At 43.7% G+C, this 27,222-nt stretch overlaps 1 protein-coding gene across 3 annotated transcripts in view; it reads left to right on the top strand.

Annotated features, from left to right (window-relative positions):
• The window catches only part of reck (reversion-inducing-cysteine-rich protein with kazal motifs), a 133,861-nt gene that overhangs the window by 48,464 nt on the left and 58,175 nt on the right, over nt 1-27,222 (top strand). For 2 of the 3 annotated variants that reach the window (XM_078398740.1, XM_078398738.1), the window contains 6 exons: nt 4,194-4,268; nt 4,496-4,532; nt 13,574-13,659; nt 17,653-17,697; nt 20,271-20,304; nt 22,561-22,758. In XM_078398740.1, the coding sequence (XP_078254866.1) occupies nt 4,194-4,268; nt 4,496-4,532; nt 13,574-13,659; nt 17,653-17,697; nt 20,271-20,304; nt 22,561-22,758 (475 nt within the window). Of the gene's footprint in view, nt 1-4,193; nt 4,269-4,495; nt 4,533-13,573; nt 13,660-17,652; nt 17,698-19,582; nt 19,623-20,270; nt 20,305-22,560; nt 22,759-27,222 lie in introns of all 3 variants that reach the window. The other variant, XM_078398741.1, reaches the window with a different exon arrangement.

The raw sequence follows: 27,222 nt of genomic DNA, 5'->3' as shown, positions 1-27,222 counted from the left end.
TTACATCTTGGCTCATATCTATTGGCGGAGCCTCTGGCTGACCCTCTGTCAGCACCTCCTTGGCTCACACACACACTCTCCGCCAGCACGTACCCAACAGCCCCGCACTCTAGCTCCGCCCAGCCCCTACGTAAACATTGCATTAACTCTATAGTGTCCAGACTACAGCAGGATACAAGGTGATAATATTAATAAGCAAAAATAACCTTCAGTCAATTTCTGGGGGCAACCTATGGCCACGGTGGGGCAGAGGTAGAGTTGCAGCCTCACTGCGCCGGAGACTCAGGTTCGATCCTGACTACAGGTGCTGTCTGTATGGAGTTTGTACGTTCTCCCCATGACCGCGTGGGTTTTCTCCGAGATCTTCGGTTTCCTCTCAAGGTCCAAAGACGTGCAGCTATATAGGTTAATTGGCTTGGTGTATGTGTAAAGTGTCCCGGATGTGTGTATGATAGTGTTATTGCGCGGGGATCGCTGGTCGGCGCGGACTCGGTGGGCCGAAGGGCCTGTTTCCACACTGTATCTCTAAACTAAAAAAAAAATGAAACCTATGGCCATTATGCCATCTGTAAAACCAATGGCCTTCCACGGAATATGTTTTTAATCTTTAAACTTTGGTCTGTTGATTTCCATGCTCTGTATTTGGAGCCCTAACTCATCTAAGAACTGTATATCTTGCTCTCTTGTGCATCCCCAACAAACATTGCCCTGTTTATTGGGTGACAGTTACTCTTGTTTAAGTTTTATGTTAGTGTTATGGTAATAAACTCAGTTACTAGATGTACAGACAGAATTCTTGACCATCGATCCAGAGCTGCGAGATTTAATCTCTCTAGGGACTTAAATTCCAGATTTAATTATATGAATTTGGGGAAAAAAGAAAATACTTTTGCCGTTTTTCACTTTGCCAAATAAACGGAGAAATCGAATCGAAAAAAAGAAAGAAAAATAAAGAAAATAAACGATGTATAGACTTGTAATGAACACTAGGGTCCTGATAGAGGTCGCTAGGGGTTCCGCGAGAAATTTCCCCCCCCCCCCCGTGCCCTGGAAGTCTCCCCGAAAATGTGGCACCTCGGTTGGGCAAGGCAGTCAATCTCGACCTCATCGGGATTTCCACGGCTGATCGGTAGGTTAAATTTCCAACCTGCGGCTGGGGCTCTGGAACTCCAGCGCAGCTGGAGCCAGCACATGTATCCCCATAGCCGACTTCCTTGGCCGGCTGGATAAACCAACAAAGCTCTGGAACCAATAGACAATAGGTGCAGGAGTAGGCCATTCGGCCCTTCGAGCCAGCACAACCATTCAATTTGATAATGGCTGATCATTCTCAATCAGTACCCCGTTCCTGCCTTCTCCCCATACCCCCTAACTCCGCCATCCTTAAGAGCTTTATCTAGCTCTCTCTTGAATGCATTCAGAGAATTGGCCTCCACTGCCTTTGAGGCAGAGAATTCCACAGATTTACAACTCTCTGACTGAGAAAGTTTTTCCTCATCTCCGTTCTAAATGGCCTACCCCTTATTCTTAAACTGTGGCCCCTGGTTCTGGACTCCCCCAACATTGGGAACATGTTTCCTGCCTCTAACGTGTCCAACCCCTTAATAATCTTATACGTTTCGATAAGATCCCCTTTCATCCTTCTAAATTCCAGTGTATACAAGCCTAGTCGCTCCAGTCTTTCAACATACGACAGTCCCGCCATTCCGGGAATTAACCTAGTAAACCTATGCTGCACGCCCTCAATAGCAAGAATAACCTTCCTCAAATTTGGAGACCAAAACTGCACACAGTACTCCAGGTGCGGTCTCACTAGGGTCCTGTACAACTGCAGAAGGACCTCTTTGCTCCTATACTTAACTCCTCTTGTTATGAAGGCCAACATTCCATTGACATTCTTCACTGCCTGTTGTACCTGCATGCTTCCTTTCAGTGACTGATGCACTAGGACACCCAGATCTTGTTGTACGTCCCCTTTTCCTAACTTAACACCATTCAGATAATAATCTGCCTTCCTATTCTTACCAGCAAAGTGGATAACCTCACACTTGGGATGATTGCACAATGTTTAATTCTGTTTCACATCTCTGCAAATTAGGTTGTTCAAACATGGGTTCATGAGGAACTGCACACATTGGAATCTTGCGTAGAATCTTGCTGGAGTAACTCAGCAGGTCGTGCAGCAAGTCTCGATGACAGGGATAGGCCTGAAGAAAGGCCTATGTCCTCCAGAGAGACGCTGCCTGACCTGCTGGGTTACTCCATCATTTTGTGATAAAACACGAGTTGATAAATGTCAAATAACATCCAAGCCACACATGACCATCTCTTAGAAGAACAAAGAGGCATCCATGTTCTTTACAGCATGAGCAAGGCAAATTTACCACCATTAACATTATGTTGGCTTGGTTTCTGGTCAAACTAGACTGCCCGCTCAAATACCTTGACGAAAGGAGCAGACCAAAGGTTTGGTGTCCCATGGAAGCGGCTCACTTCTTGACATCCCAAAGTTTTTCCACTGTCTACAAAGCACAGGTCAGGAGCATGATGGGATGAGTACAGCTGCAACAGCAGTCACGAAGTATGACACCATCCAGAGTGCAGCACCATGTTCAATTGGAGGACCATCTATCACCTTAGATGTTCCTTCCCTCCATTGACCGTAGATAATAACTATTGTGTATCATTGACAAACTGCTTTGCAGTCACTTGTCTAAGCTAATGTGCCAGTAGCTTTCAAACCTAAGACTTCTAGCACCAAGAAAGGAAAGAGCATGAGGTACATAGGGAAACCACTACCAGCATAATTCCTTCACACTGCCCACCATTTTATCTTGAAAATATATTGTTCTTCCTTTATTGTCATTGTTTTGAATCTTGCAACTCTTTCATTGGAGGAACTGCAAGGTTTTGAGAAGATGGCTAACAATCACTTGACAATTAGCAACGAGCAATTCCTTACACTCATGTTGAGCTCAAGCCTCCAAAAATGAATGAAAGTAGTTGACACTTAAACAACTCTGCTGGAATATTGCTCAGATTCATAATTTCTTTAAGTTGTGGGGCCGAATGAAATTAAAACCCCCAATTATATTGGTTTTGATAAAAAGGGCAGAGAGAACAAGAGTAAAAGTTATCACTGAGGGATAGCCGTTGAGATTTGGTAATCTGATAATGGAGAAGATATTGAGGACAAAGAACAAGGGAGCAGTATGATAATCAGAAAATGTGAAACTCGTGCTATAATTTCAATGTTGCCTATGTTTCTACCTTGGTTTGGGTTAAACTCTGAAACTTGATGGAAAGCACACATGTTCATTACAGATTACAGGCTATTTTCTCAGGCAAATATGGCAACAGAAAAATATATACATTGCTTTGATGACCCGGTGACTGTTTCCCTGCCTGGAAATATTCGGTATTTCTCAAGATCAATCTGCCAAAGGGGTACAGAAAAAAACACCAAATTGCAAACCTCCCAATTAGCTAGGATTGGCTTTCTAATTGCCATATTAATGAAAACAGGTAATCCATTAACATTACATGGATTGCCAATTTAAAAATGATAGAGTTTTAGTAAAGGTTTAAGGTGAGGGGGGGGAAGATTTAATAGGACTGTTTGGGGCAACTTTTTCCACACAGAGGGTGGTGATCTGAATGAGCTGCCAGAGGAGGTAATGTGTAGGAAAGAACTGCAGATGCTGGTTTAAATCGAAGGTAGATCCGTCTGAAGAAGGATCTCGACCCAAAACGTCACCCATTCGTTTGATTGCGTTTGAAAGGGATGGTCCCAGTCGTATTAGATCTAAACTAATGTTTTTCTATTGGGAAATGCTTCTGTATTTATCCTATATATGCCATAAAGAGACCTTAATACTCTTTAAGAGACCCACCACCTTGATCTCAAACTGCACCATATTAGCATATCCCACATTGATTTTACTATCCTCATGTCCTTCGACTTGATGATTACAGATGAAAAGTAGTTGTTTGCTACCTCCCCTACATTTTCTGACCCCCAAGCACACATTCCCTCTTGCCTTCACCCTTGTTACCCACGTGTTGTTAATATGCTTATAAAAAGCCTTTGGATCCACTTTAAAATAAAAGTGAAAGATCTGATGCTGTAACTTTGATGGTCTGTCTGCCTGATCTTGCATGCTTAATTTTGTATTAATTTTGTTTGTCACCAGCTTACATCTACAAAAAGTGAGGCTCAGTTGAAGTATCTCCTGCAGCGATTGCCTGACTACTGTCCCGAGTCTGTGGTAAGAAGAATGTGGATCCATTGAAGTTAACATGTAATTGCTCGTTTACTAGCTGCATATTATTGTTCGTACTGGAACGTTGTATCAGTTGAGTCATTTCTGGTTATATCATTATGAAAATTGAACCCTAGCCATTTGTTTCTAAAAATCCAACTATTTAAAGAATAAGTGATTAAAATAATTTTGAAGGCTATTTACTATTTACTATTTTTCAACTTTTTTTGCAGCTTGATTTCTGGGTTTGCATCAATGCATCTTTGCCTGGTAAGTGTCTGGTGATTGTAACTGACAGGCATGTGAAATTTCCGTGGATTTCCGCGTTTTTAAATCCATTTTCCGCTCTTTTTGCGTGATTTCCGTGTGTTTCACTTTGCCAAAATAAACAGAGAAATCGGATCGAGAAAGAGAAAGAAAAAAAAAAAGAAAATAAACGATGTATAAACTTGTAATGAACACTAGGGTTCCGCTGGAGGTCGCTGGGGGTTCCGCGAGAAACCCCCACACCCTGGAAGTCTCCCCGCAAATGTGGCACCTAGGCTGGGCAAGGCAGTCAATCTCAACCTCATCGGGACTTCCACAACCGATCGGTGGGTTGAATTTGCAACCTGCGGCCGGGGCTCTGGAACTACAGCCCAGCTGGAGCCAGCATATCTATCCCCATAGCTGACTTCCTTGGCCGGCTGGATAAACCAGCAAAGCTCTGGAACCAAGAGTGCCAGAAAATCAGTGGTGGAACTGTAATAAGTAAATATTAAATTTAAGTGCAAGATTATATAACTAAATTAATTAAAATAATAAAAATGTTATTAGTATACGGTGACATTTACTAATAATATTTTAATTTTTTTAATTAATTTTGTAATGTCTGTTTTTACTTTGATATGCACTAAAAGAGGCTTGAAACTGGTAATTTTGTGTGTAAATTTTCAAAAACTTTCCAATTTTTGAAAAATTTACACAAATGCTCGGCTCTTTTCCTTTTTTTTTTACCTCACTCACATGCCTGAATTGAGAAAAATGTGTTAGTGGGAATATAGGTAAAAGGACCATAACTTGAAACGAGTATGTCAAATGATTCAATGGTTCTTTTATTATCATTTGTTCCAAGGTACAGTGAAAATCGATTTTTGCACACTGATCAGTAAGATTCTTGCCATACATAAGTACCACATCTGATTAAGAACCTCATGCATAGAAACAGCCCACTGAGTCCATATACAAAAGTCGCCAGATTTTGGGGCCATTTTCAACATCCCAGCTGCAGTTGGCCAAGAAGGCCCATTGCAGCCGTCGCTTCCATACTCCACTCAGATCGCCAGCAAACCATTATCCCTCTCTCGCCTGGTGTCCTGCAGCCGACCTTGAGGGCGCATAAGGTAAGACCACAGGGAGTCCTTGCCAGTCCAGTGTCCTTCGCCGTCTCCCTCCACCTTCCGGTTCCTGGTCTTCTGGGGCGAGCAGGGTGTGGGCCTCGGACGAGACTCAACACTCCATGTGCGGCGGTCAAACCAGGCGAGCCGTCGGGTGTCTGTGTCGTGTTCTGAAGTTGTGGGGTCTAGCGCAATCTGTTATATGTTCATGATATTTACTAATACGAAACGTCAGCTACAGATTGAATGCTTTTGAATTTTTGCGAACCAAAATCAGGAGTGGAGAAAGAGACCAAAGGGCCTGTTCTCGTGCTGTTCTCTGTTCTACAATCTCCACTGTGCCTAATTTTTATTTTTGGCTTTTTAAAAGTTGCTTCAAAAGTCCTATGATTCCTCATGGCATACAAAAAATAATTTTCCAGTCAAATTTGATCCGTGTTTGTTCACCAGATGTTAAATACAGATTCCTCATTATATCCTTGGATTTCCCATACCCCAGAAATCTCTGCATTTAATACACGGTGACTGAGTCCCCCCACCCTTACATCAAAAATCCCCAAATATTTGCAATTATCTTGATAAAGACATTTCTTATTACCTCAATTCTGAATGGCCAACCCTTTATTTTGAGACTGGACAGCCGACTGGAGAGGAACATCTCCCCATCAACCACTTTAACAATATTGCATGCTTCATTATTCCTCTAGTGGTTCAGATTGAAGTTGGAATTAGACAAAAGACAATAGGTGCAGGAGGAGGCCATTCGGCCCTTTGAGCCAGCACCACCATTCAATGTGATCATGGCTGATCATTCTCAATCAGTACCTCGTTCCTGCCTTCTCCCCATACCCCCTGACACACCGCTATCCTTATGAGCTCTATCTAGCTCTCTCTTGAATGCATTCAGAGAATTGGCCTCCACTGCCTTCTGAGGCAGAGAATTCCACAGATTTACAACTCTCTAACTGTAAAAGTTTTTCCTCATCTCCGTTCTAAATTGTTACTTCCTCCTATGCTAACCATACCCCTGAATTCCCTGGGTATTTGTGGCCTCTTGCTTCTTCTCTCACGTCCATCATTCAAATGTTACATCACAATCATTGTCCGTCCTAAAAAGCGCGCAGGCTTCCGGCGACAATCAGTGGGAGCCTCACTTGTACTGTAGACGATGGTGGTAGCAGAATTAGCTCAGGACACTTCCAGTTTCTAGTCCCGCGACATGGGCGCTTCTGCTGTGGGGCCGGCCTCTTGCTGAGATCCTTTTTCTTCCCCCTCTTTCTCTCATCGAGATCAAGTAATTGCCTACCCTGCAAGCTTCCATTATGTTCATTGTTTGTACTCTGAAGATGGGTCTCTACCATCCAAATATTTGTGGTAATTCACCCCATCTGCCATCAAGTTGATGCACATTTATAAACCAGTATTCCCATCTGCAGGGGGAAAGGCATTGGTTGTACTTTGCCAGATTGGTAGCATTTTCACTGCCTTTTGATCTCCATGGTCTTTACATGTAGAACTTGGTTCCAGACAGTTCTCTTTGTTTTGTTTTTCTTGTCTTTTAAAAAAAATCTATCCAGTGACTTTGAAGTTGATTACTTGCTCCGTGAGCGGGGCCACTGACTACACTGATCCTCAGCGGCTTCCTGACTCAAGCAGGTTGGGGGTCGTTTTGTTGACTCAGCTGGATTCGGCTGTGCCCTGACCACTTCCAGGCTGGGGGCATCGATGCTGCTGGCTCCAACTGTTTCCCTCTGATTGACTCTTGAAACCAGGGACCTGAATACGGACACCGCTGGGTCTTGCTGCCTTTCCCCATATGATAACCATGCCACGTCCATTCCTCACTCCGACACCACCCCGTATATCCCCTCTGCCCTCCTCAGAGCCTAGGTCTCACGCCAGCCCCAACCGATGGCTTTTGCCCATTGACCTGGTCGGCACGGCGACGCAGCGGTAGAATTGCTGCCTTACAGCGAATGCAACGCCGGAGACCAATGTTCGATCTTGACTGCGGATGCTGTCTGTGCGGAGTTTGCACGTTCTCACCGTCACCAGCGTGGGTTTTCTCCGAGGTCTTCGGTTTCCTCCCACACTCCAAAGATGTACAGATTTGTAGATAAATTGGCTTGGTATAAATATAAAATTGTCCCTAGTGGGTGTAGGATAGTGTTAATGTGCGGGGATCGCTGGTTGGCGTGGACCCGGTGTGCCGAAGGGCTTGTTTCTGCGCTGAATCTCTAAACTAAACAAAACCTCCCATATTTATCTTGACTACACCTCCTACCATCGTGTTTCTTGCAAGGAAGCCATCTCTACTCTCCATTGGTAGACACACAATGCTGGAGTAACTCAGCGAGACAGGCAGCATCTCTGGAGAGACACACAATGCTGGAGTAACTCAGCGGGACAGGCAGCAACTCTGGAGAGACACACAATGCTGGAGTAACTCAGCGGGACAGGCAGCAACTCTGGAGAGACACACAATGCTGGAGTAACTCAGCGGGACAGGCAGCAACTCTGGAGAGACACACAATGCTGGAGTAACTCAGCGGCACAGGCAGCATCTGCAGTTCCTTCCCACACATTTTGTCTACTCTCATTGCTTTGACTTTGCCACATCTGCTCCCAAGATGAGGCTCTCTCTACTCTGGGACATTCAAAATACCCTCTTCAGAAACATATTTTTCTGCCCTGCTGTGGTGGAGGGGTCCCTCGCCTATGGTCCACTGTTGCCCGCAGTTCAGCTCTAGCTTTCCCTGCCCACAGATGACACAAGGATAGAGTTCCCAGGTCCTTGCCTTTCACCATGGTCGTCTCCACATTCAATACATTATTCTCTGACATTTCCACCCGCTGCAACGTGATCCCATCAGTCGTCACACTTTCCCGTACCCACTCCTTTCAGCCTTCTGCAGAGACCACTCCATCCGCAAGTCCTTGGTTCACTCATCCCTCCCTACCTAAACTGCACCCCCACCCTCTGCTTCCAGCTACTTTCCCCAGCAACCGCAGGAGATGTACGTCAGTCCCTGTAGCTCCTCCCTCACCTCCGTCTAGGGACCCTAACAATCCTTCACGGTGCGATAGAATTCACATGCACGTCCTCTAACCTCATCTACTGGATTTTGTAATCCTGATGTGGCCTCCTTTGTGTTAGCAAGACCAAGTTTAGACCATGTGACTGTTTTGCTGAGCACTTGCGCTCTGTCCACCAAGGCCAGCAGGATCTCCTGGTTTCTAACACTTTTCATCCTACAATATGAATAAATAAATTCCTCAATTTCAAGTAACCTTCCCCATCTCCCACCCCCCCCCCCCTTTCCTGCACACCCTCACCCCTGTGTGCACCCATTTCTCCCACTATTCCACCCTCCGTCACCTACTTCCTCTTCCACCTATATCCCTCTCACTGGCTGTACATTTCTATCCTCTTTCACTCCTCTTGTCTCCTTTTCTAACACCTTTTTGTCTCCTTTTGTCACACTTTTGTGTCCTGTTCATCCCAAGATTAGTAGAAATTGTACGAGTGCTTAAAATTTGCATTTACTGTTCCATATTCCCATTCTAATATGCTAGTTTATTTGCATGCCTGCACAGAAGAAAGACATATCTTATTTCGGGCTTCCTTCAAACTTCAACTTGCATATGGAGCTAAGTGAGAACATATTTTGCTTTGGTGATTGGATAGTTTCTCAGTTGGGTTTTGACCAAAAAGCACATCAAAGGATGATCAAACGCTCTGTCATTCATCTTGGCATTAAACGTTGGTGTATCTTTGATCTTATACAAAGCATTAAAACAGGTGTAGAAAATATATTAACTAAAATATCTCATTGGAATGTGATGAAATCACAAGGTGCCAGAATTGTGCTACACTTCAAATTCTACAATAAAGTAATCAGTTGGCCATTTACAGAAGCCAGGCTGCCACCACATTAAAATTAAGATGCTGAGTGAGATGTCAAATAAACAACGGGCTTGTGCTTTAGTCAACAACCAGATGGACTGCGGTTAACAGTGATATATTGAAAGTCTATCCAGATAAACAGAAGGGGATGCATGGTGCTGGGGTTTTTTTGCGTCAGTGTTTAGTTACAATAGGCCAGGGATATGGTCAGGAAAAGACCCTGACCCAAAACACAAACTTCAGATAACCCGTTAAGCCAAATCCACAGATTTAGCAGATTGCCACACCTCTCATACATTTCTAACTTGCAAAAATTCTAACTACAAAAACTAAAATGTAAATACTAATGACTAAAACAAATTGATTGTTTAAATAACAATTACAGTTTCTTCAAACTTATCATTGCCTCCTACAGCTATTCCTTTCCATTTAAGTGCATGGAGAATCACAAAATGCAGGTTCCATTGGTAGATTCTCCAGCACAAGTGAGCAGCTGGCTGTGAAAACACAGCGTGACCAGTAAAGTAAGGACTTCCACTTGGAACTGCCGGCTTTATGGGCAGCACAGTGGTACAGCTGGTAGAGTTGCAGCGTCAGAGACTTGGGTTCAATCCTGACTGCGGGTGCTGTCTATGTGGAGTTTGCATGTCCTTCCTGTCACTGTGTGGCTTTCCTCCCACGTTCCAAAGACGTGCATTTGTGTAAATTGCCCCGAGGATGCAGGGAGTGAATGCGAAGGTGGATAACTTAGAACTAGTGTGAAGGGTGATCGATGGTTGGCGAGAACTCGGTGGGTCAAAGAGCATGTTTCCATGCTGTATCTTGCAATCAATCAATGACATTGCAAAATCTGAGCCGTTTAATCCACGGTCCAGAAACGGATCATTCAGCAAAACCAATGACTTTTATGCTCTTTTGAAGCCTTCTGCTTTCTGACAGTAAGAATTCACTGATATTCCTTGTAAATGCATCTATGCTGTTTGCTCGTTTGGTTCCTAGTGTATAACAATAACTAATAATCTTAATGTCAGATTTAAGGTTTTTTTTCTTGCATTCCCAACTAGATCTATGGTTTTTAAGTTTTGGTCTTCTCTACAAAGGAAATATTTTCTCCATGCTTACTACTTTTGAAAGTTACCTTTAAGGCTTCCCGCAAATCAACGTACAGGCTTCTCTTTTGTTTCTAGAGATGAGCTCTTTCGGCTTATTAGTTCTGGTATCATCCTTGAGAACCTGCTTTTCAGTTTCGGACCTCCTGGTAATAAAAATAGAAAATGCTGGAAATACTCAGCAGGGCAGGTAGAATCGAGAAACGAGGAACAATCAACTTTTTAATGCCATATTGCTTTCCTGTGCTAAGCCTATATCAATAAGTCTGTCATTCAAGGTTAATCTCAGAACTTTGCATCTCATGAGAGTGGCTGTCTTCACAGCAAAAATGAGCTGTCTGAGGAACTCGGTGGTCAACTTTGTGACCAAGTTAGCAGATGATACGAAGATAAATGGAAGGGCAGGTAGTGTGGAGAAAGCAGGGACACTGCAGAAGGTCGTGAGAGTGGGCTGAGAAGTGGCAGATGGAATACAGGGCAGCAAAGTGGAGTCATACATTTTGGTGGTAGCCATAAAGGCGTAGACGATTTTCTAAATGGGATGAGAATACAGAAATCGGCAGTGCAAAGGGACTTGGGACAGGATTCCCAAAATGTTAATTCACAAGTCAAATAGCTAGATAGGAAGGCAAATACAATTATTTCGAAAGGAATATAAAAACAGGGATGTAATGCTGAGGCTTTATAAGGCACTGGTCAGACCGTATTTGGAGTATTGTGAGCCGTTTTGGGTCCCATATCTGAGGAACGCGCGTTTGACAGCACTGGGCCTGCACTCGCTGGAGTATAGAGGATGAGGGGGGATCTTATTGAAACTTACCAAATAGTGAAATGCCTGAATAGACTGAATGTGGAGTGGATGTTTCCACTAGTGGGAGAGTCGATGACCAGAGGCCATAGGCTCAGAATAAAAGGACTTATCTTTAGAAAGATGAGGAGGAATTTATTTAGTTAGAGGGTGGTGAATCTGTGGAATTAATTGCCACAGACGGTTGCGGAGCCCAAGTCAATGGATATTTTAATAGACAATATAGACAATAGGTGCAGGAGGAGGCCATTCGGCCCTTCGAGCAAGCACCGCCATTCAATGTGATCATGGCTGATCATTCTCAATCAGTACCCCGTTCCTGCCTTCTCCCCATACCCCCTGACTCCGCTATCCTTAAGAGCTCTATCCAGCTTGAATGCATTCAGAGAATTAGCCTCCACTACCTTCTGAGGCAGAGAATTCCACAGATTTACAACTCTCTGACTGAAAAAGTTTTTCCTCATCTCAGTTCTAAATGGCCGACCCCTTATTCTTAAACAGTGGCCCCTTGTTCTGGACTCCCCCAACATTGGGAACATGTTTCCTGCCTCTAACGTGTCCAACCCCTTAATAATCTTATACGTTTCAATAAGATCTCCTCTTTAAGGCGGAGATTGACAGATACTTGATTAGTATGGATGTCAGGGGTTACAGGGAGAAGGCAGGAGATTGTGATTGAGAGGGAAAGATACATCAGCCATGATTGAATGACTGTGTAGACTTGATGGGCCAAATGGCTTAATTCTGCTCCTATAACTTATGAACTCGGCAGGTCAGGCAGCATCCGTAGAGGCAAAAGGGTAGTCTGTGTTTTGTATCGAGATCTTACTCCATTTGGCTGTCTTTGCATATGTTGAATGAAGTTGTTCTGAGAATTTTTCATCTTTGTTGCCGATGGCTTTTCCAATCACGACAAATTGAATTTGACCTGGTCTTGGACCTCTCTGTGTTCACGAAGGCCATTCTTGTTTTTTTTTTAAAGCAGTGTTTGTCTGGCGCAGCTGCAAAGTTATGGACTAATAATTGTGAGACCTGGACTAGAGATCTCAGATCAAATATACCAGGACAGCTGTGGAATTTAAATTCTGTAAATGATCTGGAATAGAAAAAAGATGACAGTCTAGGTGATGTTGCAATGAATTTGAATTCTTCTGAATACTCATCTGCATCATGAATGTCCTTCAGGCAAGGACATTCGCTATCCTTTCCTGGTCTGCCCTAAATGTGACTGAATTGCACCATATTTGGTTGACTTTTAAATGCTCTTTGAATGGCCCAATGAGGCACAAAGTTCAAGGGCAATTAGTAATAGAGATTAAATGCTGGCCCAGCCAGAAATGGTGAGATCCCAGCAAAAAAAATGTTCTATTTATGCTCGGAGGACATGTGAAAATCTTAGAATTGAAAAACATAATTGTGATTCAGATGCAACGTCTTTATGGATTATTTATAAGTATATTCCTGTTATGGAAATCGCAGTGTTCACAAGTATGGCATATGCAGCATAAAACCTTAAGATGACCATTCGGTTTATCACCAAAATACAAGTTAGTAAGACTTGTGTTGGGAGAAACTATCTTTTTGATATTTTGGGTAACATAAGTAGACCGTCATTCTTTTTCTGTAACCAGACGTTTGCAGGATTGCATTTACAATTTTGTAAATATTTTTGGCACTAAGGCCAAGTTGCATGAGTTTAACGGCGGTGTTTCTAAATCTTTGTTGCTTTCCAGTTCGGACACTATTTTGCTCTCCAGCCTCATAGCTGCTAGAATGTTCTGTGGCAGCAAATGCGAATCATTTCAGATTTAGCGATAATTTGTAATCCTGCTAGGGTAATAAGACATTAATGACATTGTGCTGCCCCACTGTGACATCTACAATTAGGAAATGTGAGAGGAAAATTAAACTTATTCAAGTTTCCCCATTTCAGAGGTCAAAATACAGCATTTCATTGCTTATATTTACAAACAGACTCTCCGTTCAATTATGTTATTTAAAAATCAATTGTTTCTCTTTGTCTATTTATGAAACTCTTTGTTGGATTAGTTAGCAGTTTTGCTCCATCCAAGAACTCATCACATCCAAATGTTCCTGTGTTCAATTTGTAGGAGCACCAAAAAAGACGGAAGGCTGGGTTGGCCTGGGATGTTGTGAACTGGCCATTTCCTTGGACTGTCGACGTGCTTGTAAACAGGTAATGCACCTGAGCTATGTATAGCTTCCGGTCAGTATTTTTTAAAAAGTCCCAAATGTTGTTATGAATTGGGATGGAAGCGGTTGCATTTATTGATAACAACAAAAAAGATATCGTTCCCTGAGAATGTTCATAGATATAATTAATATAAAACAGCAGAATAGAGTAATCTGAAGTAGTGCAAAAAAATATACGAACGTACACTAACCAAGTAACTGAATGAGGTAGATAAGAGTAAAAGTATGTAGCAGCACTGCCTGGAAAAGGGTGTGAAAGAGAAACTTTGCTCGAGAGTCTGATTGCAGTGGGGAAGAAACTGTTCTTAAGTCTAGACATCTGGTCTTGAGTAGAGAAAAAATGAATGGCCAGGGTCCAGGAAAATTCTCGTGGGCATGCCAAATCTTCTCAGATGCCTAAGGAAGTAAGCATGCTGATGCATTTTCTTGATCACCGCACCACATCAGTTTGAAGGGACCAGCGTAGGTTGTTGGTGATGTGGATGCTGAGGAACTTGAAATTGTTGACCATCGCTCCAACAGCTCTGTGGTGAGGATAGAGTTGTGTTCATCCCCCTGCCCTGCATCTGTGGTCAACAACCAACTCTTTCGTCCAGCTGACAATCTAATCTTTTTCCTGTACTTCATCTCGTCATTGTTTATTTGGCAGGTAATAGTGAACTTAAAGATTGAACTGGCATTGTACTTGTCAGAGTATACAGTATAGCACTAGGGTCAGGGTAGAAGACATGTCATGACTAACTCTGACTGACTGAGGTCTGCCGGTCAGGATGTCCAGAAGCTAGTTGCAGATGGAAGCCCCAAGGCCATCAGCCAGGACTTTAGAGATAAGCTTATATCTCTGTATTAATACTAGCTATATTAATGATGTTGAAGACTGAGTTTTGAAAACCAAACGCAGGCTCGGCGATCGCTTCGCTCAACACCTGCGCTCGGTCCGCGTTGGCCAATCTGATCTCCCGGTGGCCGAGCACTTCAACTCCCCCTCACATTCCCAGTCTGACCTTTCTGTAATGGGCATCCTCCAGTGCCACAGTGAGGCCCACCGGAAATTGGAGGAACAGCACCTCATATTGCAGCCCAGTGGTATGAAAATCGACTTCCCCAACTTTAGATAGTTCCTCTGTCCCTCTCTTCCCCTCCCCCTTCCCAGATCTCCCACTGTCTTCCTGTCTCCACCTATATCCTTCCTTTGTCCCACCCCCTGACATCAGTCTGAAGAAGGGTCTCGACCCGAAACGTCACCCATTCCTTCTCTCCTGAGATGCTGGCTGACCTGCTGAGTTACTCCAGCATTTTGTGAATTGAAGACTGAGTTTAATCAGTGAATTTCATCTTGACTTGGGCGTTCTTATTATCATGTTGTTCCAGAGATGAATGTAGTACAAGAGGTTGTCCTCCATAGACATATTTTTCCTGCATGTAAATTGCAAATTGTCCTGGAAACTGGTGCAAATGTAGACATTACCAATCTTTCAACATGAATTCACTTTCATGGATCTGGTAAATAGGATTATTCGGTAAAGTTGAACTATGAAACTGGTGAGACTGGCATGAATATCTATCTCCATCATTGGATACCTTTGGAAAGAAGCTCTCCCAGCCATAGAAGGTTTTGCTTATTTTGGTATGCCTGATTTCCCATCCACACCCTCCTGGAGTGGCTTCACAATCTATTGCTTATAAATCTACTTTCCCTTTCCCAGTGACTTGTTCGATTCACTGGTAAGAATAAATAGAAAATATTCTCCTTGCTTTTTTGCTGCTGTCACTTCTTCTGACCAATCTGTGCCAGTGTTAGCTGTTGGAGAATAGTGTAATTCCATGGCGAAAAGTGCATCTCCACCAAACAAAGTCAAATATTGAAGGCGCATGTGGTTGAAACAATGACCATCGCCACTTTGCATTGGGATGAAGCTGTTCCTGAAACTGGATGTTACAGTTTTCAGACTCCTATATCGTCTTCCAGATGGCAAGAGTGAAACGAGAGTGTGGTCAGGATAGTGTGGGTCTCTGATGTTGCTGGCTGCCTTTTGGATGTAATGACTCCTGTAAATCCCTTCGGTGGAGAGGTCAGAACTCGCGATGGTCTGGACAGTGTTCACGCCCAGGAATTTGAAGCTTTTGACTCTCTTCACCATCGTTCGTTTGATGTAGACAGGTTTGTGGGTCCTCATCCTCTTTCTTCCAAAGTCCACAATCAGTTCCCTGTTCGTACCGACGTTGAGAGACAGGTTGTTGCGCTGATACCATTTGGTCAGTCGATCAATCTAATTTCTGTTCTCTGACGCAACATCATCTGTAACTTGTCCAATAACGGTGGTGTCGTCGGCGAAGTTGAAGACGGAGTTTGCACTGTGTCTGGCTACACAGTCGTGAGTAGAGCTGGGGGGGTGAGCACGCAGCCTTGAGGTGCTCCCGTACTCCTGTACTGTGCAGAGGCATGAGAACCAGAAAGCAGCAACTTGCCTGCTCTACCACCCACTGGGATTGTGGCTGACCTTTTATTGCTTACCAACCCCATAACTCTTGATTCCCTTAATGTTCAGGCATAAATTGTACCAGTCATACATTGGAGATGGCCATAATTGGCAAGAGGGATTTCTACATCTTGAATCTGCTCTGAGTTCCATGGGACAACAGTCTAGCTTTGGCCATCATTTCATGGATTATGCGTGGGCATCTCCAGTGTTGATGATGAAGAGCACTGCATTATTTCTACCTGATCTGCTCCTATTTGTGATCTTGCAGTTTGGTAACAGACCTCCTTGCATGCAGCATCAAGAATCTGTGATCTGGTTTACTGATTTCTGAGGTGAACTGAGCAAGAAGAAATGGAAAATATTGATTTCCCAGAATAGCTAGAAGCTTGTTTGGTCAGGAAGCAAAGCTGCTACAGAATGCTTAGGATTTAAATGGCATTTCTTGAATTCTACGCTTCTAGCAAAACACTTTGTGGGATGTCTCAAATACCCATCTTGCCACCTCGGAGTTTCTCTTTTTGACCATTTGCCATGGGATTGGCAGTGGAGGCCAATTCTCTGAATGCATTCAAGAGAGAGCTAGATGGAGCTCTTAAGGATAGCGGAGTCAGGGGGTATGGGGAGAAGGCAGGAACGGGGTACTGATGAACCTTTCCTGTAAGATGCAGTGAGTTGTGAATTCCTCTTCTGAACTCTACTTGTCTAATTAGGAACCATTCTTTCACAGCTTTGATTGGTTTCCAGGCCTTTCATCCCAATTGGGACCAGTTCGTGGAATTCTTGCTGTAGAGACCAGACTGCAATTCTCCATCCTTGCCTTTGGTTGCTTGGCATAATGTGACCAGATGGTCAGGCAAATAACGGTTGCAAGAAGCAGTATTTGATCAAAAGAGATTACCAGCAAAGGGGTAGCCTCTTAATTTAGTGAACAAACACTTGTGGATTTGATTTGTGGGTATGAAAGGGCTTAGTGTTTTGGCATTCATTCCCTAATCTTGTGACTCTCCTCCTTAAAATTCATCTCTGGCCAATGATTTAAATGCCAACAGAGTGAAATCTTTGTTGAAAAACAAGTTTGGATAAAATATTTAATTCCTCTCTGCAAACTGTAGGGGTTTAATTTTGTTACACTAACTGTAGTTACAAAGCTGTTAGAATTTCAAATACTAAACTGAAATACCATTCATTGCGTAGCACATATCAAACGATTTAAATTAATTCCATACAGTGAAATTAAAGAGATGCCTGTCTAATACCAGAGACCTTTTATTCTGTGGGAACAACCATTGAATTAATCATGTTTAAAATAGAGAAAGTTTTGTATTTTCATGTTGACTTCCATGACTTTGGGACATTTCAGAGATTTTTAGCCTTCAAGTACGTTTTGAACTGTTGTTGCTACTGTCGTACAGCAATTGCCGCATGTCAATATGTTATGGGGACTATTACAATTTAAGTTTTTTTTTCTATAATATGCATTAATTTGTTTTTAGGCTTCTTCAAAGGATGATCTTAAGGATTGCAGAAAAGAATTTGAGGTGTGTATAATAAAATATGAATACATATATTGCACAATATTAAAATTTAGCAGTCACTACATAGGTTTCCCAGAAATCCTGGCAGTAAAAGGGAGAACAACAGATCTGTGGTGTTTCTACAACTTGTAAACCAGAAGGAAAAGGACCGTTCATCCTTGGCCCTCTAGGAAGCCGCGTTTTTCCAATCACGAGCATTCTCCCCCCTCCCAACATGATGCCGCTGGAGTGTGGCAACACTCTGTGTTCTTCTCACAGAAGGACCCACGACCAACAGATGCAATCACCTTACTCTTCCAAATCTCTCTTTTGTGCTTGAATTTGAACTGATTGTATATATGTATGGTATATCCGATCTGTTTGGACAGCATGCTTTTCACTGTACCTCAGTACATGTGACAATAATAAATTTAAACTTAACGGTTGCCTGATTATGTCATTCCTTTTCCAACCACTGGCCTCCCATATCATCTTTACTCCCTTCTTATCCCATCCAGTTTCGGTCTCACGTTTCCAGCCTCAGATGGTTGCCAGGACCATAATGAATAGTTATTCCATCCACCAACTGGCATGTCTGTCAATTTGAGATTCTGTGTTAAATTCAACCCTGGTTTTTCAAATTTGATCCCTCTCCATCCTTCCCATGTGTGTATAAATGTCAAGACATTTTTAAATAGCCTGCATATTTTGATCTACAATTTCTATGATTGTGGTTATTTGCAGGCAAAGTTGCAGAACCAGTGTAAATTCTGGTTGCACTCCTCATTCACCATTTGTTTTGCAGTAGATCTCACCATCTAAAATTTAGTCCCGGTATCCAAGTCATTTGTGTGTGCATTGTACTCCGCATAGGGATTTGTTTATTATTTTGCTCAATGCAGGACACGTGGCCCCTTTCACCTTATTCTAATCAGTTCTCACATGCGGTTTTCTCCTTATAATGCAGTTGCAATTTATTGCAATCTAACATTATATTTCCTAATCGATAAACCAGTTTTCAGGCGTCTACTGAATAATAAAAAAACTGCCTAATAATAAAAGCAACCATTGCAATCACACTGTTATTGGGTTGTTAATCGGTTGTTTTGCTTTCGTCAGTAATGTATTATCATCATTGTGACCTTTTAAGGAGAGAGGAACAGGAAGGCTTAAGGTAACAGTTATTCTTAGCATGTAGTATGATATGAGGAGTTAGAAAATTGTTCCAATGATAAAGGTCCCCTTTTTCAGCATATATTTTCTGTAGGTATATTAAAATGGTCTTTGTGTAGGAAAGAACTGAAGATGCTGGTTTAAATCAAAGGTCGACACAAAATGCTGGAGTAACTCAGCATCTCTGGAGAGAAGGAATGGGTGACGTTTCGGGTCGAGACTGAAGAAGAAGGGTCTCTGAAAATGATCTTTGACGGTTGAATAGTAATTAAAGATGATCACACTTGAGGGTAGAATTTTCTCATGAATAATTACTAGAATTTTCTGTAACGTTGATATTCTATTTTAGTATGTTTTTCTGTTCATTGTTGAAGATTTAGAGTCAGTAACTTCAGAATTGAGAAAGGAAGTGAAATTAATGTTATTGAGAGACATGAACAACAGGCAGATTCACAATTTCATCTCCTATTTCAGGATTCTGATGCGAATGGTATGCATGCTTACTCTGCTTAGTGGGTTACCATTACTCTCAAATGAAATGTAAACTTAATCTGTATGGTTGTCTTTATCCTTTAATTATATATACGTTAATCTTTTAAACAATGTAACTTATTGAGAATAAGTGTAAACCATTGAATCTGGTGAAATAGTTTTGGCATGTTAACTGTTTAAATTATCAATCATTGGGACAATTGCATGTTTTTACATTGATTTAAACTGGCTATATTTTTTATAGGTCTTGCTGTGACTGCTTCAAGATTTCCTCTTTCTCTGAGGTCTTTAATCTCTACATTTTCCCTAAACTGCAGTCCTGTCTGTATCTGCCTACTATAATTTCTGCTTTGTTCTTACTACCTAAACATCTTTTGATATCATTTCCATGTTCTGCACCAAAGACATCTAAAATTTTGGTTCTTGCATAGTTGTGCCCAGACCATACCGTTTGTCTGATTTTGTGTATATTACATTTTCTTAAAACATTATAACTGAATATCAAAATCATGGGAACTTTATTTATTTGTACATTTTGGGTGTGGATTTTATGTAACATTAAAAACTGGCTTTATGCATGAAAATATGGTAATATAATGTTTATTATGCAAATAATATTTTTGATTTCGCACATTTAAAGTGTGTGTGATTATTTGGCCACTGAGGGAGCAAATGCAGTTCTTGGCTGAAGACTAAAGTATCATTGGAACACTTTAATTTGGGGGTTTATGTAGAGAGGGATGGGTAACAGATGATAACATTATTCCAAAGCCTCACTGGAAATATAATTGCTAATGTTATGGCAAGCAGTCACTTTGAAGGAGGTTGTGGTAGAATGTTTTTGTGGGACAGTTGTGATTTAAAATAGATTTTTTTCAAATTCTTGCTTTTATAATTACTAATGTATCCTTTGTATTTTGTTTGTGTTTCAGACTGCATTTTTCAGCTGTGTGAACAGAAATGAGAGTAAGGTTCTTTTTCCTAAAAAAAACCATGATGCTAATGAAATAATTATTTAATTCTGTACATGATGTAATTTACATTGAAATGATACAAATTGAGATAATTCATTGTACAACATGTAAATGCCTACGGTAAATGAAACCTTTTGTTGCCAAATCTAAGTCGAAAATAATAACGTCATAAAAGGCGGTGTCCTTGACAATATTGAAAACATAGCAGTGAAATGCTTCCATGATCTCATTTCCCTCATCCATTTCCAACTTCCCCCATCTCACAGACAGAACAAGGATAAAGTTCCCCTGGTCCATGCATTCACCCCACCAGTCTCATCATCCAACATATAACTCTCTGACATTTCTGCCGGCTTCGACGTGATCCCACCACGAGTCATATCTTTCCATTCCCACCCCTTTCTGCTTTCTGTCAGTAGACTACCTCCCTCAATCCTTTCAGTGACCCCAGCAGGCCTTCCAGGTGAGACATGTACCTCCTCTAACCTCATCTATTGGGTTTGGTGCTCCTGGAGGCATCCTTTACATCGGCAAGATGTAGCATAGACTAGGCGACCGTTTCACCGAGCACTTGCGCTCGATCTGCCACGGCCTATGGATCAACCGGTTGATAACCATTTTAACTCCCCTTCCCATTCAAATGCCGAGCATTCTGACCCGTGCAGCCTCCGTTGCCAGAATGGGACCACACACAAACTGGAGGAACAGCACCTCATATTCCACTTGTGCACCTTACAACCTAACAGCATGAACATTGAATTCTCCAATCTTATCTTGCCCCACTTTCCCCATCTCCCAACCACCGATATCCCTTCCTCTGCCTTCACATTTCACTCCTCATCTCTCCTTGTCTTGCACTCTTTTGCCCTTTTTCACCTGGCCTTTGCCCCCTCATCTGCCTGTCAATAACCCCGTCACCTATCACTTGCCAGGCTTTGCCATGCCCCCACCTCTTGTCCAGCTTTCCCTCCCCTGCTACAATCAGCCTGTAGAGGGTTCCTGACCCGAGACGTCGCCACAGACGTCCTCCAGAGATGCTGAGTTACTCCAGTAACTTGAGTTTTTTATTTTTGTTAACGAGCATCTGCAGTTCCTTGTATCTCTAAATATCCTCGCCTCCTTCGCAGAAGTGTGTAAGAGCACGAGTCTTTTATTACACTTTTGGAAATTGAAAACACTTCATGGCGCCATGGAAAATTGCTCTCTGTGCACGTGACAATAAACTAAACTTAAACTCAAACAAACACCAGAGATTACTAGGGACGACCCAATTAATTGGCCCAATTTAATCTTCTGTTTTTTGGCATGCAACTGCCGCAATCCCCTCTCAAGCCAGCATCTTCAGGGTTGAGGCTCATGTAGTGGGCACACAAAACAAACACACTGCTTCGAACTGTCATAGCAAAAGGTTTCTCTGATTTAAAAAAAAATTATTATGAACATTGTCGATGTTTTCTTGATGGAAAAAAAAGTAACATCTCTGCTGACTCATCGGCCATGACTGCTCAAAATGGGGAAGGAGAATTCTAGATGTTCACTGAGCATCTTGCGTCTCAATGCTCGGCGCATTTAGGCCAAGTGCAAACAGTTAGAAGAGCGCACCACATCCCCAGCCTAACCACTCACCTACTCTGTCCACCATCCTTGCCCCACCAACAGATTTGAACCAGCAAGTCATTGTTGACCCAGAAGTATTGTCCTAAGAAAGATGGGGAGTACATCATGATGAAACATATAAGATTATCGAAACATATAACATATAAGATTATTAAGGGGTTGGACACGTTAGAGGCAGGAAACATGTTCCCAATGTTGGAGGAGTCCAGAACCAGGGGCCACAGTTTAAGAATAAGGGGTAGGCCATTTAGAACGGAGATGAGGAAAAACATTTTCAGTCAGAGAGTTGTAAATCTGTGGAATTCACTGCCTCAGAAGGCAGTGGAGGCCAAGTCTCTGAATGCATTCAAGAGAGAGCTAGATAGAGCTCTTAGGGATAGAGCAGTTAGGGGGGTATGGGGAGAAGGCAGGAACGGGGTACTGATTGAGAATGATCAGCCATGATCAAATTTAATGGTGGTGCTGGTTCGAAGGGCCGAATGCCCTACTCCTGCACCTATTGTCCATTGAAATGACAGTGGCATTGCAGTGTTTGCATGGAGAGGAATTGTTCTGGATGAGATGAACAAATAAGGATATTGAGATTTATAAGAAGATGCAAGTGTTAAAATCTGTTCTTGTAATGTTACAGTGGGATCGTTATGCTGTAGCTATGCAGGTCGGCATACAAACTGTAGAGAATACTGCCACGCTATTTTCCGCACAGATTCTTCTCCCACGCAGTCGCAGATTAAAGCTGTGGAAAACTATTGTGCCTCCATCAGTCCACAACTTATTCAATGTGTTGACAATTACACTCGCTCATATCCAATGAAAAATCCTGTTGATAGTAAGTATTAATCCTTAAAATTATATCATGTCGCCGTTGATTATGTTCGGATTGTTGTGAAGTGTGTGGAGGGCTATGCGTAAGAGGGTGTGAGATTGGAGTAGCTAAGGGGTTTTCCAGGTGAATTTGAGGTCAGGGTAGAAGTTAGTGGTGGAGTTAATAAAGTCCATGCGTTCTGCACGGGTGCTTCTCTTTCCCCCTCCCCCAGACACAAGGACAGAGTTCCCCTGATCCTGACCTTCACCCCACCAGCCTCCACATCCAACACTTCATCCTCTAACATTTCCGTCACCTCCAACATGATCCCCCCCCCCCACCCCAATTAATCACATCTTCCCGTCTCCACCCCTTTCCACCTTCCACAGAGACCACTCTCTCCGCGGGCCCTTGGTTCATTCACCCTTTCTCACCCAAACCATCTCCTCTCCAGGTACTTTTCCCTGCGACTGCAGGAGAAGCAACACCAGCCCTGATATCTCCTCCTTCAACTCCATCCAGGGACCGCGACAGTCCTTCCTGGTGACACATGGCCTTCTTCCATTACAAGTTGGTTAACCAGTTCCACAGTTTGAAATTCTTGGGCTCACACCATCCCTAGCCAAGACTTGGCCGATCAGGGAATCACTGTGCCTGAGGCCATCTGTTGCCAGCCCTGATTGTTTTGGTCTTGCTTCCAGTTCTCCCCCACTACAATCAGTCTGAAGAAGGGTCCCGACCCAAAACAACACATACATTTTCTCTAGAAATGCTGCCTAACCCACTGAGTTACTCTGGCATGTTGTGTCTATCTCTGGTATAAACCAGCATCTGCAGTTCCTTCTTATTACTCGAAAGAGTAGGCTAGGACTAGGGTCCCGGTGAGTGGGAAAGGACTATGGCAAATATTACTTGGTGAACCAGAGGCTGAGCCAACAGGATTTCGAAATAACAGATGGTAGCTTCACTGTAATCTGGAATGTGCCCATCTGAACATGGTCTATATTAATTCCAAGCATCCTACAAATGCGATCTTCTTAGTACTTAAATTTTATGCGTGTTCCTAAATGAAAGTTAAATATTCTTCATTGCCACTGATCGCTAGTTTGTCTGTGGTGTTGAGGAAGTTTCAGAGGTTTTATTTATTTCCTATGACCTTCATCGAAAGCCTAAATACCGCTCCAAGTGCCAGTAGTCACGCATTAATGGTGCTTTGGGGGTATTTGTTGTGGGAGGCCTTCTGTCCCCCTTGGGTATCTGGTATCTGATTTTCTATGAGATGGAACCTCTGGAATTATCGACCACCTATGAAACGGTATTAACTACCTGGAGAAATTATTGGTAGTTTTTGAAAAGCACTTCTTTGAGTTCCCCTGGGACAAGTGTAGCAAGTCCTAAATTAGAGAGTCATACATACAATTAATTGCTTACATGCTACACTGCTGCAGGTACATTCCTGTCTACGTGAGGCATTAAACCAGAGCCTCGTTGCCTGATCAGATTAATGTTTCTGCTGAGGGGAGAAAGAACTAGAAAGTTCAAAATGAGTCCAGTCAAAGTCAATCTTTGCTTCAGTAGTTGAGGCAGGGACGATTGCCATGTTAAAGAAACATTTGGACAGGAATATGAATAGCACAGATTTAGAGGGATACTAGTAAAGGGTGCACCTTTGGGCCCAAACCTCGTCGGGTTCCCAATGTGACGTGGGAAAATCGAGTTTTTTCTTTAAAATAAATGGGGTTTTTTTTGCATTGGTCTATCACCCTCCTCTCTCCCAATCCCCCCCACACCCCCTTACCCCCCTTACCCAATCTATTCCCCCTCAACCCCCCTTAAAATTCCCCCAAAACTCTTCTGCATTGGTCCAGCACCCTCCCCTCGCCCACACGTCCCTTCCCCGGGGTACTGGGGCTGTGCGGGACGCCATCGGTTGAAGCATGCGTTGGAGGAGATAGTGGGGAACGATGAGACGATAGGGAAGACGACCATCTTCCTCCTGCTTGGAGTCTTCCCCCGGGGCCGGGGGCGGGCGATGGGGAAGAGGAAAGGGGAGAGGGAGCCACTCACCCCGGCCCCAGGCGGCCATCGTGGTGGCCAGCAGCAGAAGAGTGGCCTGCCGGTGGCCATCTTCTTTCACCCTCTCCCTGACGCTGCGCTGCACCACGGGAGGAAGGTCTGCGCTGCACCAAGGGAGGAAGGTCAACCCTCCACCAACTGCACATACGCGAAACCGGCAGCCATCTTACCGTTATGATGCATCATGAACACGGAAGTATTGGATCAACGAGCCCCAACTGCGCAGGCACGTTGGGTTCCCATTGTGAAGCCGAACACGCGGACCCGTTGGGTTCCCATTGTGACGTCGCTACACGGCTGATGGCAGGGCAGGTGGAGAAGGGATTTTTGAAGTTTAAAAGGGTGATTTTAAAAGTTTAAAAAGTGAAAAACGTTTAAAATATAACAACCATTTGAACCGCAGGACAATGGTGATGAAGGTGCCAAAATGGTTGTGCAATCGTGTACCATTTTGGCTGTACTTCGGGACATACTAAAATGCAAATAAAAACAAGATGTGAGTTTCAGTAGACCTGTTGGGCCCATTCCTCGTAGAGGGGGGACCGGGAAGGGGAGAGGGTGTCACTGATCTGGGCCCCGTGGCACCAGCGCTGCAGCCAGAGCGAGCCGTGGACCCAAAGCCTCTCCTGTAGCCCCCCACTCAATCCCCTTTATCCCCCCCCTCCCCCCACTGACCCACTCCATCCCCCCATCTGCACTCTCCCCTTCCCCACACTCCCACCCCCCCACACCCACTCTCCCTTCCCCCCGCCCCAACTCCCCCGCACCCCCACTCTCCCCTCCCCCCACCCCCACTCTCCCCTCCCCTCACTCCAACTCGGCCCCCATGCCCACTCCCCTCCATGGACCCGTTGGCGGTAAAAGCCAGTGCCCCTGCCTGCAGCGCTGATTGCCGGCGAGCGGCGGCGGCTGGGGCAGGGCGGGCAGCGCGGCGGCAGGATGCGCACATAAGATGGAGGAGGAGGAGGAGAAGGAAAGCGGCTGCCATTTTTGTGGGGTCGTGGACGACGCTGTCAGTTGAAACGGCCGTCGTCGACGACGCCATCGGTTGAAGCGGCCGCTGGAGGAGACGCGGGAGGAGATGCTGCTCGCTGGGGGTTGTATTCCGGTGATGGTGCCCGGGTGGGAGCGGGGACTCGACGATGCCATCGGTTGAAGCAGGCGTTCAAGGAGACGGAGGGGAACGATCAGTCGACGGGGTGGACGACCATCTCCCTCCTGCTCGGAGTCTCCCCCGGGGCCGGGTGCGGACGAGGGGGGAGAGGAAAGGGGAGAGGGAGCCACTGACCCTGGGCGGCCTGCCAGCGGCCATCGTGTTTGGGGGAGTGGGGAGGGAAGCGCAATTAAAGTCGTACGTGACCCATTGTGACGTCATACGCTGACTACCTCTAAGAAGTCGGATTGAAAGGTAATTTTTAAACTTTAAAATCTCTCTAACTTTAAAAATATAAGACCAATTTAAATAAAACTTTTCATTAACAGTCGTCAGAACAATGGTGATTAAGGTGGTGCTAAAATTGTGGCGCTATCGTTTACTGTTTTGGCTGTAGGTCCACATGTCCACAACGAAATCTCAGAGAAATATATATATATATATATATATATATATATATATGTATATATTTAGGCCGAATGCAGGTAGGTGTAACTAGTGTGGATGCGACTCGTTGCTCGGTGTGGGCTAGTTGGGCCGAAGGGCCTGTTTCCACACGATTTGGCTATAATTGATCAAATTTAGTCTTTCCTGGTGAGTGCCATCAGTTGTCTTTTGGGAGATGCAGTTTGCGGGCGTGGGGGGAGAGGAAAGGGGAGTTTGTTGTCAATAGGTAATTTTTTTAGGGTGGGTGTTGTAAAGCTGTTTGTGTCAAGAGGCAATAGGTTGTGTCATTGAACTGTTGCTGCCTTTTACTTTGATCCAGTAATTTTGTTATTGTATTATATCAGTTCCAAGCACTGCTGGGCTATGCATCTTATGCCAAGAGTTGCTTTGCCCTTTGCTTTCACTGTTTAAAATGTTTTCAGATGTGGAACAGAATGTGAGAGCTGAATTTTTTTTTTATCTTCCCACTTACATTTTTTTGTGGTAAGTTAACCTTCTAAACAGTTCAAGTTCTTCATCATACCAAAGATAGCTTCAAGTTTTGGTTTGCAATGAAAAATTCATCGAAAGGATTACATTCTCCTAAAGATTGATAACTTTGTCCGTTAATATCTACACCGTTTCTCACTGAGTGAGCAGCTGAGATGAGCAGCAGACAGGTAGATTAAAACAAACCTGCCATTAGCCTCCTGGAGTTATTGCTCCTTGCGTATAAAAGGAAGGCAGGAAGAAGCGGAGTGGCTTGTTGGGAGCAGCCATGAGTTGCGGTGCAAGGGCTTTGTTGCGGTGCAAGCAAATGCTGAGGCTTTGGC

This window comes from Rhinoraja longicauda, chromosome 4 (assembly GCF_053455715.1).
Source record: "Rhinoraja longicauda isolate Sanriku21f chromosome 4, sRhiLon1.1, whole genome shotgun sequence".
Taxonomy (NCBI): domain Eukaryota; kingdom Metazoa; phylum Chordata; class Chondrichthyes; order Rajiformes; family Arhynchobatidae; genus Rhinoraja; species Rhinoraja longicauda.
This window is presented reverse-complemented; position numbering and strand designations above follow the sequence as displayed.